Source organism: Bufo gargarizans, chromosome 9, assembly GCF_014858855.1.
Source record: "Bufo gargarizans isolate SCDJY-AF-19 chromosome 9, ASM1485885v1, whole genome shotgun sequence".
Taxonomy (NCBI): Eukaryota; Metazoa; Chordata; class Amphibia; order Anura; family Bufonidae; genus Bufo; species Bufo gargarizans.
The window spans coordinates 18,318,744-18,336,208 of NC_058088.1; the positions used below are offsets into that span (position 1 = coordinate 18,318,744).

Consider the following 17,465-nt stretch of genomic DNA (forward strand, 5'->3'; position numbering starts at 1 on the left):
ACAATGGGCTGGAGTTGACAGCTAGAAAAAATCCAAAAAGCTGGGAATCAACAGAAGCCATGATGGTTCTGGTATGGCTCATTTTGGACCCATTCCATTGCCTTTTAAGCCATTAGTGACCAATATGCCTTTTCACAGTGGCCATAGGGTAGGAAGACATCTTTTTATAGGCTCCTGCTCCAACGGGGAGGAACCTCCGATCGTCGCTGTTTAACCCCTTAGATGCCGCCATCAATAGCAATTGTGACATCTAAGGGTACTTTCACACTAGCGTTATTCTTTTCTGGTATTGAGTTCCGTCCTAGGGGCTCAATACCGGAAAAGAACTGATCAGTTTAATCCTAATGCATTCTGAATGGAGGGCATTACGTTCAGTATGCATCAGGATGTCTTCAGTTCAGTCACTCTTACGGTATTTGGACAGAGGAAAATACCTCAGCATGCTGCATTATTTTCTCCGTCCAAAATTCCGGAACACTTGCTGGAATGTCGGATCCGGCATTATTTTCCATTGAAATATATTAATTAGTGTTTCGGAAAAACGCAGACCTTTAAAAAAATGTGAGAAAAATAAATACCGTATCCGTTTTTTCCGGATGACACTAGAGAGACGGATCCGGTATTGCAATACATTTGTGAGACGGATCCGTCTGACAAATGATATCCGTTTGCATACGGATTTCTGGATCCGGCAGGCAGTTCCGGCAACGGAACTGACTGCCGGAATCCAACAACGCAAGTGTGAAAGTACCCTTAGGCCTCTTTCACACGAGCGTGTCCGGATGCGTTGCGGCAAACCCGCGCGAGGAGGTACCCAATTGCAGTCAGTTTTGATTGCGTTCCGTTGTTCAGTTTTTATCGCGTGGGTGCAATGCGTTTTGCACGCGCGCGATAAAAAACTGAATGTGGTACCCAGACCCGAACTTCTTCACAGGAGTTTAGGTTTGGGTTCAAGGTTGTGTAGATTGTATTATTTTCCCTTATAACATGGTTCCGAATACAGAATGCATAGTACAATAGGGCTGGAGGGGTTAAAAAGAAAATTAAAAAAAATTTAACGCCCCTTAATCCACTTGTTCGCGCAGCCGGCATATCCTTCTGTCTTCTTCTTTGAGGAATAGGACCTTTGATGACGTTACTACGCTCATCACATGATCTTTTACCATGGTGAAGAATCATGTGACAGACCATGTGATGAGTGTAGTGACATCATCAAAGGTCCTTTTCCTCAAAGAAGAAGACAGAAGAGATGCCGGCTGCACGAACAAGTGGATTAAGGTGAGTTAAAAAAAAAAAATTTAACCCCTCCAGCGCTATTGTACTATGCATTCTGTATTCAGAATATTATTATTTTCCCTTATAACCATGTTATAAGGGAAAATAATAAAGATCGGGTCCCCATCCTGATCGTCTACTAGCAACTGTGCGTGAAAATCGCACCGCATCCGCACTTGCTTGCAGTTGTTTGCGATTTTCACGCAGCCCCATTCACTTCTATGAGGCCTGCGTTGCGTGAAAATCTATAAACTACCAAATATAGAGCTTGCTGCAATTTTTACGCAACGCACAAGTGATGCGTGAAAATCACCGCTCATGTGAACAGCCCCATAGAAATGAATGGGTCCAGATTCAGTGCGGGTGCAATGCGTTCACCTCACGCATCGCACCCGTGCGAAAGAGGCCTTAGTGGTTTCAGAGGGAAGGGGCTCCATCAGTCAACCCCCAACATGACTCAATCAGGGGGTTCATGTACAAATCAGACATTACACAGCAACAAACAAGTCAAAAATTAAAACAAGAGGAATGAGGGCCCTGCTCACAAGAGCTTACAATCTAGAAGGAGATAGGGGTATAAGAGGTGAAAAGTGCTTGATTTGTACAATGGCCCGGCCATCTTAACACAACAGGGGAGTAGTTATAAAGCTGCATGAGCCGTCACCAGCCGATATCTGTAAAGCTTCTGAGCGCGTGGGGTGGGGTGGGTATCTGATGGATGAGAGATCAGGTTCAGAAGAATGATGATGAGGGGGGGTGAGGTGGAGAAGCGCTAGATCAGGGGATGTGATAGGCTATGTACAAAGTCCAGCTCTCAAGTGGTCAAGGTCCTCCGACCTGCTCTGCACGGATCCGGGCTGTGTTCACACCCAACGTAGATGCAGCAAAAAAGTCAAAATGGATCCAGCGAGTAAAAGCAATGATTTTCTTATTTTTATGAAGAATTAAAGAAAGTATAAACAAGTTACCCTCCTGCATAAAATCAACGTGTTTTAACCATAAGACAGGTCTTCATGGATTCATATATATACACGTATAGATACTTTATACTATGAATCCATAAAGAAGACCTGTCTTATGGTTGAAAAGCATTGATTTTATGCAGGAGGATAACTTGTTTATACATTTTTTTAAATAAAGAATTAAAGAATCATTGCTTTTACTCGCTGGATCCATTTGGACTTTTTTGCTGTGATAGGGCAGGCTAACCCGAAAAGATGTGTTTTTAGGAAGTGCCTAAGACTGTAGGAGTTGGGAATTAACCTGATTGCTTGGGGCAGGACATCCAGAGAACTGGAGCGGCTCGGGAGAAGTCTTGGTGCCGGGACTGAGAGGTTCGGATTATGGTAGATGTCATTGATGAACAGAGAGCAGGGGTAAGATGGCAGACAGAGACGAGGGAGGAGACGTAGGAGCGCAGCACTGTGGAGAGCTTTGTGGCGGAGAATGAGGAGTTTAAATTGAATTCTGCACTCTATGGGCGACCAAACCGAAGCCAAGTTCGGTTTCAATTAGGCCTCATGCACACGACCGTTGTTGTGTTCTGTTCCGTGATCCGTTTCCGTTTTTTTTTCCGTGTGTCTTCCTTTATTTTTGGAGGACCACCAGACATAAAGGAAAGTAAAAAAAAAGTCTAAAGTCAGGTTTGCCATGCAAATGATAGGAAAAAAACGGACGCGGATGACAATCTTGTGTGCCTCTGCGTTTTTTTGCGGTCCCATTGACTCAAATGGGGCCGCAAACCGTGTTCCGCGAAAATAATAGGACAGGTTATATTTTTTTGACGGACTGGAACCACGGACGCAGATGACAAACGGTGCATTTGCCGAGTTTTCCACGGACCCATTGAAAATCAATGGGTCCGCAGAAAATCACGAAAGACGGAGCAACGGACACAGAATAAAACAACGGTCGTGTGCATGAGGCCTTATAAAGAGGTTTTTCACTTTAAAAATCAACTACCAAAGTTATTCAACGAAGTCCCATGCGACATTGCGAATAAGTTTGGTTCATCAGCGGCCATACATTCTAATACTGTACGGAGACGGATCTCCGTACAGTATTATTCTGAAGTTTTGAACAAAGTGGCTTCGGATGAAGCATCTGAAGCTCGCTTCGATCACCGCTAGTGGAGGCATCAGAGTAGTGATTGGCAGAGGGCGGAGGCATCGGAGTAGTGATTGGCAGAGGGCGGAGGCATCGGAGTAGTGATTGGCAGAGGGCGGAGGCATCGGAGTAGTGATTGGCAGAGGGCAGGGCGGAGGCATCGGAGTAGTGATTGGCAGAGGGCGGAGGCATCGGAGTAGTGATTGGCAGAGGCATCAGAGTAGTGATTGGCAGAGGGCGGAGGCATCGGAGTAGGTGGGAGATTTATCAAACCAGTGTAAAGTAGAACTGGCTTAGTTGCCCATAGCAACCAATCAGATTCCTCCTTTCATATTTCAGAGCTCCTTTAGTAAATGAAAGGAGGAATCCGATTGGTTGCTATGGGCAATTAAGCCAGTTCTACTTTATACCGGTTTGATCAATCTTCCCAAAGAAGATCAGATTTTGAAAGGGTTTTCTAAGACTTTGATACTGATGACCTGTCTGATCTGTGGAGGTCCAACACCCGACACAGCTCCGTACATTGTATAGCGGCTGTACTTGGTATCGCACTCAGCCCTATTGACTTCTATGGGGCTGAGCTGCTCCTAAGACACGTGGCCAATGAACGTGTACTCAGTGGCGTACATAGAGAAGTAAGGGCCCCATAGCTAGGATCAAACCAGGCCCCCCACACAGGACAGAAGGGTTTCTGCCTAAACCCCTTTCAATGACTCTTGGGCCATTTCTCCCACTACCCAATGGTTGGGTTGCACAACGTTTCCTGGTTGGGGGCCACATTGCCAGACTGAACCAATGACAAGGGCCGAAATTAAAATTTAAAGGTGTATTAGCAACTGAATTACTGTATTTATGGCATATTGAACATACAGTATATACCATTATTGTCTAGTTACACTTCCAAAACTCCCATCTAATGGGAGAAATACATGAAAAATACATGTGAGCAGCCACAAGACATAGGCATACATGTCTGTTACCAGATGGTTGGGGGCTGCACAGAATGGGATCAAGGGCCGCATGTGGCACCCTTGCTTTAGAGCAGGCATGCTCAACCTGCGGCCCTCCAGCTGTTACGAAACTACAACTCCCATCATTCCCGGACAGCCTACATCTATCAGCCTACAGCAGGGCATGGTGGGAGTTGTAGCTTTACAACAGCTGGAGAGCCGCAGGTTGACCAGGGTCCTGACCAGGTTTTCACCTCCAGTAGAAGAGGAGATGACCCTACTATGACTGGGCCCCCTCTTGCCCTGGGCCCCATAGCAGTCACATGGTCTGCCGCTATGGTAGTTACACCCCTGCGTGTAGTCACTCGGCCTAGGAAAAGCAGAGAGAAGGCTGTGGCCTTCACAGGAGCACCGGTGCCTTCTCAATCAGCTGATTCTGGGGGTCCCGGGTGTCGGACCCCACCAATCAGATACCGATGGCCTATCCAGGATAGGTCATCAGTATGAAAATCTTGGAAAACCCCTTTAAGGACTCGTGCACACCACCGTGCTTTTTGGCGGGACAAATGGGGACCCATTCATTTCAATGGGGCCGCAAAAGACGCAGACAGCACACTGTGCGCCGCCTGCCCACATCCGTAAGTCCGTTCCGGAGCCCCGCAAAAATATAGAACATGTCCTATTCATGCCCGTTCCACAAAATGCGAAAACGCAGGCAGCCGGTATCCGTGTTTTGCGGATACGCAATTTGCAAACCTCACAAACGGCAATGGTCGTGTGCATGAGCCGCAAGGCTGCCAGAATATTTTCAAAAAAGTCAAATGGACCCCACTGGTACCTCTGGGAATAGGACAATGACAAAACAAACAGGCAGAGATCGCCAACTCCTGGAAAAGCGGGAAAGAAGGCCGGCGCCACGCTGCAACGCGAATATAAAAGTGAATGCACAGGGACAAAACGTGTTCTGGTCTTTCATGGGTTAATACAGCTGCCAGATCCATAGCAATAACTGGCATTGCCGTTTTAAGAACAAAGACCCGCACTTGACATCGAGGCCTGGATGAATTCTAACCAATCAGCGGTCGGCCACGTGATCGCTGACACGCAAAATGTTTATGTGGAGACGCGCTGGCCAATCGGTGAGCGGCCGTGGGAACGTATTTCTCCATGGCAACGGGAGAACCAATCGGAGGGAGAAAGGCCTTGTAGTGCGTGGATCCACCCTCTGGAGCGGTTCCCGTCCACTCCGGTGAGAGGAGAGCCGGAAGTGAGGTCAGTGACCAGAGAGGAAGTGGTGTGTGCTGAGGAGCGATGGAGGCGGTGGCGGCGGGAGAAAGAGTGAGAGAAAATGTGGGGGCTGGGGTTGGAGGGAGATGGGACCGGAGCGGGGACGGGGTGTGCGTGGACAAGGGGGGCAACAGGTGATAATGGGGGGCCTGGAGGTGACACAGGGCTATGTGGTCACCAGCTGTGGGACTACAACCCCCAGCATACCATGCCAGGGCTTTCTGAGCATTGTAGTTCCACACAGCTGCATAGACTGGAGACCACCATTACCATAAGATAGATCATGGATAACCAACCTGAGGCTCTCAAGCTGTTGTAAAACTACAACTCCCAGCATGCCCAGACTGCCTACAGCTATCAGCCTTCAGCAGGGCATGGTGGGAGTTGTAGTTTTACAACAGCTGGAGGGCTGCAGGTTGGCCGTGTCTGAGATAGATACTGGCTGAACCCCTAATAGCACCCCGCCAGTCACTTCTGTCTCGTCCCCACTGAAGTGAATGGAAATAGTGTGGAGATCTGCTTGCTGTCAGTGAGTTGGATCATCCTTGTTTACAGCCGGAGGTCTCCTGGATGAAAATAGTTCTCACAGCTGAGGATTTGCTACAGGGCAGCGTATCTCCAGCTGCCATGTATCAGTGAGGGTGAGAAAAGATTGTGTCCGTTCATTGACATCAAGCAGAGGTCCAAGTGCTGAGACCCCTGCTGTTCACTAGAGTGAGGAGAAAGTCATGGCAACGTGTCTCTCCTGCTGACATGTATCAGTGAAGGTGAGGAAAGAATGTGCCTGTTCATTGACAGCAAGCAGAGGTCTGAGTGCTGACACAAGAAGGAGCAGAGTGTCATGGCAATGTATCTCTCCTGCCGCCATGTATCAGTGAAGGTGAGGAAAGAATGTGCCTGTTCATTGACAGCAAGCAGAGGTCTGAGTGCTGAGACCCCTGCTATTCACTAGAACGAGGAGAGTCATGGCAATGTATCTCTCCTGCCTGCCATGTATCAGTAAGGTGAGGAAAGAATGTGCCTGTTCATTGACATCAAGCAGAGGTCCAAGTGCTGAGACCCCTGCTGATCACTAGAGCGAGGAGAGTCATGGCAATGTATCTTTCCTGCTGACATGTATCAGTGAAGGTGAGGAAAGAATGTGCCTGTTCATTGACAGCCAGCAGAGGTCCGAGTGCTGATACGAGAAGGAGGAGAGAGTCATGGCAATGTATCTCTCCTGCTGACATGTATCAGTGAAGGTGAGGAAAGAATGTGCCCGTTCATTGACAGCAAGCAGAGGTCAGAGTGCTGAGACCCCTGCTGATCACTAGAATGAGGAGAGAGTCATGGCAATGTGTCTCTCCTGCTGACATGTATCAGTGAAGGTGAGGAAAGAATGTGCCTGTTCATTGACAGCAAGCAGAGGTCCGAGTGCTGACTACGAGAAGGAGGAGACAGAAGCGCATGCGTAGAGCACTCTCAGGAGACTGACTCAGGAGGAGGTCTATGGGCCCAGCTCCTCTCTCTAGTGATCGCCGGGGGTCTCCGCTCTCGGACCCATCAGAAACGTTCCTAAGACTTAGTACAAGGACACCGCAAGTGAGGTTTTATTTCAGTCCCACTGAGGGACCCTGTTATCCCCCGACCTCCCCCTGTAGTACACTGCAGTGCCCGTCAGTGTTACACTGACAGGCAGCCTATTAGATCCTGCAGGACAGGGCAGACATCGGGGTCCGTAAGGATTTGTTGTGACTCCTCTGCGTACAGATCGTGGTGGGCAGGTCTCTGTTATAGAGGGTCAGGGACTGCGCGTGTCTGGCCGAGGTGTCCCCTCAGGGACCTGCATCGGGGACGCAGAGACCAGTCCTATATGGAGATGGGGCAGGGCTGAATTTTCATTTAAAGTGACTCTGGTGAGCCCCAGGTTGACGGCCTTTCCTTACAGGGGTATTCCCATCACAGACAATGGGGGCATATCGCTATGTCCCCATTGTCTGATAGTTGCAGGTCCCACCTCTGGACCTGCAACTAGTGGTGGCTGGAGGACCCCGGCCACCGCCAAGTGCTCTCCCCATACAAGTGAATGGGAGCACACCGCACTTGTGCAGCCACTGTTCCCTTTAATTAATATGGGGCAACAGAAATAGCTGAGCCAGTGCTTGGCTGTTTTCAGCGGCCCCATAGAAATGAATAGAGGGCGGCTGCGCAGGGCACCCTCCGCCACCTTCCCCACTCCGTTCTCGGTGTAGGTGCGGGTCCCTATCAGACAGTGGGGGCATATCCTAGCGATATGCCCCCCGTTGTCCGTTATGGGAATACCCCTTTTAAGATTGGTCGTTGGTGGGGGGCGGCGGACTCCCGTCGCCCCCAATGTAGTGGCCGTACCTGGTTACCCCAGCGCTGCTCGCCTTCACTTGGGTCTCTGAGCTGAGACCACCCAAGCTGCGTCTTGTGCCTCTGTTCACACTGATGAATGAATGGAGGCAGAGTCGGATGTGATCCTTGTTCTAACAGCTCTTGTCCTCTTCCGCTCAGGCGCTGCCCGCAAGGGATTCTGAGAAAGACGCCATGGGGTTGTCTTCCAGCACCAGCAGGGGTAAGTACGGGACATCACCATCTGCAGCCGGACAACCCCTTTAAGGTTTATTTGCCTTTTTTAAAAAAAAAATGGAAGCTCTCTCCTCCATACAAATTTCAAGGGATTTGTATGAAGCTGAGGTCTGTGTAGGGCAGGGTTGCCCAGCTTCGGGGACCCCCTGGAAGAAAACCTCTATCTTGGGGAACCCCGACCAATCCATTTGTTGCAAAGAAGGCTAAAGACGATTAATACGGGAGACGCAGACCCCACAATTATTCAGACTTCAGAAACCACAGTTCATTAAGACCCCACAATTTACGAGACATTTAGGGTCCATTCACACGTCCATAGTGCATTGCGGATCCGCAATACACACGGCCGGCACCCCCATAGGACATGTTCTATTTTTTTTCTGGGGCCGCGCTCCATAAATGCGGATGCGGACAGCGCACTGTGTGCTGTCCGCATCCATTCCTGCCCCATAGAGAATAAATAGGTCCGCACCCGTTTCGGATACTTGCGGAACGGGTGCGGACACATTCTACGGATGTGTGATTGGACCCTTAAAGGGGTTATCCAATACTATAAACTGCCCATCCCCCATATGCCGGCAGGGAATATACTTGCCCCGCTCATAGTCCCCGCACTGCTTCTACCTGTGCGCTGATGAAAACATGCGGTGGCGGAGCCTCCCTACCGTCTCCCGCGATGCTAGAGAGGCTCGTCCCTGCCTGCCATTGGCGTGCGGGGATCAGGAGCGGGGCATGATAAGTATATTCTCTGTGAGCGGCCTGGCGTACTGGGGGGGGCAGTTTATAGTATTGGATAACCCCTTTAAATTAAGACCCCTAAATGAATCTGAGTCCTAAGTCAGACCCCAGACTGTACAAGAAAACAGGCATTTCTCTTACCCTCCACCCCAGTCCGGGCCTCTCTTGCCATTAGGGTTCTCCGCACACATCCTGACACCGACACCCCCCCCCCCCCCCCCCCCTCGATTCGATACTGGGATTTTGCATTTACCGATACTATGCTGTGCTACCGCGCAGCCTAGTATCGGAGAACATGGCGCACGCTGCTCTCAGCATTCCCTGCCTCCCCCCTGTGCCACTGCTGCCACCAATTAGAGGAAGGGGGGGGAGGGGCTTGGGCCACTGCGCCACCAATGATGATAACTCCCTGATTAATACAAATACAGGAGGCGGGTGCTGGTGGCAGCATCACATAGCCGGCACCCGACCTCTATGACAGGGTGCTGCCGTTTGCGGCAGTTAACCCCTCAAGTGCAGCACCAGCCTTAAAGTGCGCCCCCCTTCCCCCAGTATTATAATCATTGGTGGTAGTGGCCACAGGGTCCCCTCCCCTCCTCTTCTTCCATTGGTGGTGCAGTGGCAGCTTCTGATCGGAGCCCCAGCAGTGTAATCCTGGGGCTCCGATCGGTTACCATGGCAGCCAAGATGCCAAGCCTCTAAGGGGGGAAATAGTTATTAAATAAAAAGTTAATAAGTTAAAAAAATATATATAAATTAAGTATAAATCACCCCCTTTCCCAATTTTACATATAAAATATATAAACAATAAATAAACATATTACATATCGTCATGTCCAAAAAAGTGCGAACTATTAAAATATAAAAAAAATATCTCCTATGCGGTGAACGCCGTAACAGAATTCTTTTAAATTAAAACCACATGATTTGCCTTTTTTTTTTGTCACATTATCGCCCCCTAAAATAGAACCGGACGGTTCTATTATAGGCCGGATGTTCCATAAAATGCAGAATGCACGCGGCTTTTTTAGTGTTTTATTTTTACCGCGTGGTATCGAGTATCGCAATACTTTTTTATGGTATCGAAATCAAATCAAAATTTTGGTATCGAAACATCCCTAGTGTCGGGTAAGATGCACTGGAGCAGATAATCTTCATGCGTCCCGTCTGTCTGTTTAGGTGATGCTGAAGCAATCCGGAACGCGTCTGTGGGCGGCCCGACCACTGAGGAGAAGAACGCGGTGGAGACTGAGAAGGAGAACCTGACATTTTCACCTCCAGTCCGAGGTCTGTCAGGTAATACCGTCTGCCGTCCTGCGGCCTCCCGGCTGTTAACGCGCGGTTTCTGATTGCACACTCTGCCTCTTCTGCCTGACAGGTCACGCGTCCAAGTCCTTCCCAGCACCTCCATCTTTGTCCTCTTCGCCTCTTTCCAGCAGAGCCAAGATGTCTCTTACTGGTGCTGGAAAGATGCCGCACACCACACAAAGCCTGGCCATGCGATTGCTGAATATTAACCGGGACGGAGTGGACAAAGTGCACCGCGCAAGGAAGACCATTCCGCGGGGCGGCGGCGTAAGTGTCTGGCGGAGAAGGGAGAATTAGCTGTTCTGGAAATGTCATGTACTTGATCCATTTACTGATTTGTTCTAGGTGTCGCGAGATGGTATGTTCTATGCAGATGGAGTGAAACAGAGTATGAGGAAAGACTTCAAGATGGTCAGCAGAAACAGCCCAGGTATTGTAGAGCTCAAACTATGGGGGGGGCGCCAAACCTGCACTGAGCTGTGAGCCCCGTTCTCGCATCCGCTGGGTAACCAGGCAATGCCTCAAGACATCAACAGTCTTAAAGAATTTGGATTTATTAGATTTATATTTGCGGGTTTTTCACACTGACGCTATTGATTACCTATCCTCAGGATAGTCCATCAATATCAGACCAGTGGGGGGTCCGTCACCCCCTAACAATCACAAAATATCAATAAAAATAGCAGAGAACAAGCAGCAAGATGGGAGATGCAGAGAGAGAGCTGGGGCAGTGTTACTTCATCAGTATTACCATATTTGTCCATGTACCATATACATCCACACAGGCCATACTCACTTATATAGCGCTGACATATTATGCAGCGCTGTACAGACATTAGCATCACACTGTCCCCAGTGGAGCTCACAGTCTAAGTTTCCGATCAGTATGTCTCCAAAGATAGTGTGGGAGGAAAGCCACGCAAACACGGGGAGAACATACAAACTCCATGCAGATGTTGTCCTTGGTCGGATTTGAATCCAGGACCCCAGTGCTAACCACTGAGCCACCAGTTAGAACAGATCCTGGTGGTAATAATGTTAGAATGGTAGATAATTGCTGCTCATGTATACAGGGCGTGGCAGTATTACTAAGTATAACAGCCACACTCATCACAAAGAGTCTACCTTTCAAGAGAACATTTGAAATAATATCAAGAGAGCATAGTATACACCAGGCATGTCCAAAGTGCGGCCCTCCAGCTGTTGCAAAACTACAACTCCCAGCATGCCTGGATAGCTTACAGCTATTAGGGCATGCTGGGAGTTGTAGTTTTGCAACAGCTGGAGGGCCGCACTTTGGACATGCCTGGTATACACAAACCCTGCGACTTGGAGAGTAAACTGAAGGTAGAAGGCCCCAACCGCAAGCACTTCGATGTGCGTTTCGCCTTGAAGGCTTGGTCAGGAGGTCACCTGCAGGCACTGGGACTGCCCTTGAGAACGTAGCCAGAAGAACAGCTCTGTTCCAATTGCAGTGGCTCTGCTGCGCTACTGCGGCTCGGCTCCCTGTAGGAGTTGAGCTGTAGTATTCCAGCATGTCCACTACACTTTGATTGGAACAGTGCTTCCAGCTACCTTCTTGGTAGAAACTTCAGTGGCTGTTGCTACTAACAGCTGATCGGTGAGGGGGTGATGGACCCCTATCAGTCTGATATTGATGACCTCTCCTGAGGAGAAGTAATCAGTATGTCCTACCATTTTGCTTGTCAATAGTTAGTGTAAGTCCTTCACCTAGCTGGCGGTGCTGCTAAATCTGCCATAAATGCCTCGGAGCTCTACCAGTTTCTGACGTCTCTTTGCTCTGCCTACTCTGTTAGAGAAAGCAGCAGGGAGGGGGAGGAGGTTGTATATGAATGTGGAGGGCATCATCCAAGTAGGGCAGCTTACACGGGTTGTAGATGCAGAGAAGGTAGTTTTCAGAGGGGGAATCGCCAAGGCTGTGCACAAGTGTAGCAAGAAAGCAGAGCACCAATGGCAAACTCTAGAGGGAGATGAAAAAATCCTACACCTCAGCATCAGTGACTGTCAATACAAGTGAGAGGAGATCCCTCATGAGTGTGGACGAAGAAATCGGCCAAGTAATGAAGCAATGCCTCTACTTGAGAGCTAGTGATGAAAGCAGCATCCTGGACATACAGACCTTACATCCAGCATGTATTGCGGGGAGGGACAAGTCCACATAGGAAAAGCATGAAGCTAGAATCCGCTTGAGCCTGAAAATGGAAGAATACATTGGGCCAGCTTTATCACGACTCTGACAGCTCACTCCACTTTAACATATGGCTAAAGTCAGTTTTAGCCAAGTCAGATTTATGATCGGCCCTTTAAAGGGTTTCTACCACTTCGCTGCACATATTTAGCTGTCAGACACTAGCGATCCGCTAGTGTCTGCTCTGCCCAACCATCCTAATATAATTGCTTTTGGGGCAGCCGTTTTGCTAAAAAAAGAACTTTTATTAATATGCTAATGAGCCTCTAGGTGCTATGGGGGCGTCATTAGCACCTAGAGGCTCCGTCTACCTTCAGAAACTGCCGCCGCCCAGCGCGTCCCTCCAGCCCGCCCATCTCCTCCTGAATGCGATCCTCCTTGTGAGCGTATGTATTCTGCGCATGCGCAGTGAATGTCTGACCGCTTCCTTGCTCAGACATCTCCACTGCGCCTGTTCCTCGGAGCACTATGGCGTCATCGCGCAGGCGCAGTGGAGATGTCTGAGCAAGGAAGCGGTCAGACATTCACTGCACATGCGCAGAATACATACGCTCACAAGGAGGATCGCATTCAGGAGGAGATGGGCGGGCTGGAGGGACGCGCTGGGCGGCGGCAGTTTCTGAAGGTAGACGGAGCCTCTAGGTGCTAATGACGCCCCCATAGCACCTAGAGGCTCATTAGCATATTAATAAAAGTTCTTTTTTTAGCAAAACGGCTGCCCCAAAAGCAATTATATTAGGATGGTTGGGCAGAGCAGACACTAGCGGATCGCTAGTGTCTGACAGCTAAATATGTGCAGCGAAGTGGTAGAAACCCTTTAAGACTGTAATAAATGTGGTTTGACGGTAGCAGTTTATCTGTCAGTAAGCAGCTTTACAAAAGTCGCACATTTTTATGAAAAAGTCGCATGTTCTCTTAAAAAGTCTCATAATATAAGCATGGTCCTCACTGGAGTGAAATTGCGACTTTTTTTGCGACTTTTTAAATAGTCCCAATAGTAAATCTGTCTAGAGATTCATTTACATAAGAAAACACGCCCACTTTCAGAAAACTGGCGAGCATAGTGCAGAGCAGAAAAAAGTCGCAAATTTTTGCGCAGTTTTAGTGATTGCGCCAAAATTTGCGACTTTTTCACTCCATTATTCTGACTTGAGCTAATGATAAATCTGGCCCATTATTTTTTTTTTTTTTTCCATAGTACAAAGGTGTTTGTCGCCATTGAAGTGGCCTAGGAAGGACTATGCATAGTTCTTAAAATATAATCAGTGTTCTTGGCGTGTCTAAAATCCATGGATGTTCCTAGTACTGGCAGGGCATACTCTGTGGCGTTGTGCCCTTTTGCTAATTAGGGCTTCCCGTTTTTTTAGATTCTACACAGAAAAGACCCAGCACCTTCCGTGATGCTCATACACTCTCGGCCATGTCAAAGGACTCTGAGGTTAGTACTACTACTGTGCAGGAACTTTCACTGTTGGGTGAGACTTATGACATTTTGCCATCACTGTGTTTCTGCATATATCTTCATGTTTTATATTCATTTTTCTAGGCTTTTTTTCCATTTCCTAATCTATGATTAAAGGGTCAGAGCTCCAGTCCTTTGTTTTACTGTTTTACAGTGCTCCAAATCTCTTTTAGACAGCCATACAGTGGAAAGATAAAAAAAAATCTGGCAGCTGCCACTAGGTGGCGATCACTGTATGGAAAAGATTTTTACTATATTTTTCCCCCTATAAGACACTTCTAGGTTTTTGAGGAGGAAAATAGGAAAACATGTTAATCAGTACTCTGCTCAGACCACCAATGTTAATCAGATCACATAGTACATAAGGCCGAAAAAATACATTTGTCCACCCAGTTCGGCCTGTTATCCTGCAAGTTGATCCAGAGGAAGGCAAAAAAAAAACTGTGAGGTAGAAGCCAATTTTCCCCACTTTAGGGGAATAAAAAATTATTTCCCGACTCTAATCAGGCATCGGAATAACTCCCTGGATCAACGACCCCTCTCTAGTAGCTATAGCCTGTAATACTATTACGCTCCAGAAATACATCCAGGCCCCTCTTGAATTCCTTTATTGTACTCACCATCACCACCTCCTCAGGCAGAGAGCTCCATAGTCTCACTGCTCTTACCGTAAAGAATCCTCTTCTATGTTTGTGTACAAACCTTCTTTCCTCCGGACGCAGAGGATTGTGTTGTCCGATTTTATTTATTTATTTTCCAGGACCCATTGAAGATGAATGGGTCCAGAACTGGTCCTGATCTGTTCCGCAAAAAACGGAACAGATCAGGAAAGAAAAAAACGGACGTGTGAATGGACCCTTACTGTACTAATCAGCGCTTACAATTTGGAAGAGCTCATTAGTATTCGCCCCTTCCACCACCACTTTTTGGGAGAATAAAGTGCGTCTCATAGTGCAAAAAATATGGTAATCCACAGGACAGGTGATGACTGTGTGATCACTGGGTGCCTAACCCTCTAGGACACCCTCAGATTACTAGAACGAGGGTCCCACACTGCTTTACCATTCAAGTCTATGGCACTGTGCAGTACTTGTCTAGGTTCTTTAGTCGCATAGATCTTAAATGGAGCAGCAGCGCGCCTCTCTATTCAGACTCCTCCAGAACCTGTTCTTGGGACCATCATACTAATGATTAGTGTGGCTAGTCCCAGTGGTGGAATAAACCCTTAAAGACCCTGGGATTTTCCATTTTTTTGCGTTTTGGTTTTTCACTCCCCAGCTTCCCATAGTCCTAACTTTATTTTTCCATTCACATAGCCTTGTGAGGGCTTATTTTTTGCGGGACAAGTTGTACTTTCTAATGGCACTATTTACGGTTGCATACCATGTAGTAGGGAGCAGGGAAAAAAATCCAAATGGAGTAAAATTGGGAAAAAACGCAATTCTGATAATTTTTTATATATATATTTTTTTTTGCATTGTACACTATGCGCTAAAATTGACCTGTTATATTTATTCTCCAGGTCAGTACTGTTCCAACGATACCACACTTGTATAATTTTTCTTGTGTTTAAATACTGAAAAAAAATTGTAAAACCTTTTGAGGGGAAAAAAATGTTTTTGTCATAACAATATTCTGACCCCTATAACTTTTTTATAGCTATGTGTACGGGGCTGTGTGAGGGCTCCTTTTTTGCGGAACAATCTGTTCTTTTCAGTGATACCAATTTTAAGTGTGTGCGACTTTTTGATCACTTTTTTATAAAAAAAATGATTGGGCCTAAAGTATGCAAGACTGCAGCCAAAGACAAAAAGGAGAATGATAGTAAGCAGCTGTTGGTGGGCGATTCTATCATAAGAGGTGTGAAGTTTGAGGAAAATGGTTTTGTGAGATGTCTCCCTGGTGCTACCGCTAGCAAGGATAGAAGACAGATCCTTAATATTGTTAGGCAAGCAAAGCAGGAAAGGGAGGTGGATGTTATTGTCCATCTTGGGACAAATGATCTGGCTTGCAATGAGGTTTCAATGGTGAAGGAAGCTTTTCACACACTTAGTAATGATATACGGGAGGTTGCATCGACTGTTTCATTCTCTGCAGTTTTGCCTGTGCATAACCTTCAGCATGACAGGAAGATGCGCATTAAGGAATTCAATGTATGGCTTGGTAAATGGTGTCTGAACCAAGGGTTTGGCTTTTTGTCTCGTGTTGGCTCTCGTTGGAATGGAAAAGAACTGTACAAGAAAGATGGTTTGCATCTTTCTCTCAAGGGAACGAATGTCCTCAGTGAACAGTTCCAAGTATTTGCTAAGGAGCATTTAAACTAGGAAAGGGGGGCAAAAGAGTGACAATCCAGGAGTCCGACTGCCCCCCGGAACCATGCCAGAAAAAGATGCCAGTAGCACAGAGGTTAAGAAATGACGAGCTCAGAGTCTTGTCTACAAATGCTCGCAGTTTAGGGAATAAGATCAATGAACTTAAGTCTATAATGGCATCTGAGAATATAGATTTAATGGCTGTTACTGAGACATGGTTCAATGGGAGTAATGACTGGGATATAACAATACCAGGGTTCTCTCTATATAGGAAAGACAGAGAAGGCAACAAAGGGGGAGGGGTGGCCCTGTATGTGAAAGATAGCATAACATTTTCTCAAATTCAAGTTGGCAAGACCAATTTAGAGTCAGTTTGGGTTACCTTGCAGCTTGATAATCATAAGGTAACTTGTGTAGGAGTGATATATAGACCACCTAGCCTAGTCAAAGAATTAGATGATCTACTAGTTGAGGAAATAGCTAAAATGACATTGAAGGGGGAAGTTATCATTATGGGAGACTTCAATCTTACTGATGTAAACTGGAAAACCAAAATAGCTAGTTTTGCCAGTGTTACAGATATTCTAAATTCCCTACTGGGATTATCTCTACAGCAAGTAGTGGAGGAGCCAACCCGGAAGGAGGCCATTTTAGATTTAGTATTCATAAATGGGAATTTGGTATCTGATATTACTGTAGGGGAAAACTTGGGATCTAGTGATCACCAGTCAGTGTGGTTTACTATAAGTACAGTGACACCACACAATAACTAAAGGTTTTTTCGATTTTAGAAAAACTGACTTTTCTAAAATTAGATTAGTGGTATACGAGTCCCTATCAGACTGGAACAGTTCCAATGGAGTCCAGGAGAAATGAGACTACTTAAAAGTGGCACTATTGAAGGCAACAGAAAATTGCATTAGGCAGAGAGGCCAAACAAGTTATAAGAGCTTCTAAAGCACAGGCAGAAGAGAAATTAGCTCAGTCAGGGAACAAATACATTCTTCAGATACATAAATTAAAAAAGGAAACTAAAACAAGGAATTGACAAATTAAAAACAAAAGAAGGAAGGTATATGAAAGAAGATAAAGAACTAGCTGACTGCCTCAATGAATACTTCTGTTCAGTTTTTACAAAGGAAAATGAAGGAGAAGGACCTCAGTTAGGAAAGAAGACTATTGAATCTTTTGATGCATGTGTCTTTACAGAGGAAGAGGTTCTAAGT

At 46.9% G+C, this 17,465-nt stretch overlaps 1 protein-coding gene across 7 annotated transcripts in view; it reads left to right on the top strand.

The window, feature by feature from the left end:
- Positions 1-5,588: 5,588 nt before the first annotated feature.
- EHMT2 (euchromatic histone lysine methyltransferase 2) overlaps positions 5,589-17,465 on the top strand; it is a 46,372-nt gene continuing 34,495 nt past the window's right edge. For 6 of the 7 annotated variants that reach the window (XM_044305182.1, XM_044305186.1, XM_044305185.1 and 3 more), the window contains exons 1-6: positions 5,589-5,669; positions 8,136-8,196; positions 10,128-10,244; positions 10,327-10,523; positions 10,602-10,686; positions 13,833-13,903. In XM_044305182.1, coding sequence (XP_044161117.1) covers positions 5,643-5,669; positions 8,136-8,196; positions 10,128-10,244; positions 10,327-10,523; positions 10,602-10,686; positions 13,833-13,903 — 558 coding nt within the window. In that variant the 5' untranslated portion in view covers positions 5,589-5,642. The remainder of the gene's footprint in view (positions 5,670-8,135; positions 8,197-10,127; positions 10,245-10,326; positions 10,524-10,601; positions 10,687-13,832; positions 13,904-17,465) is intronic. The other variant, XM_044305183.1, reaches the window with a different exon arrangement.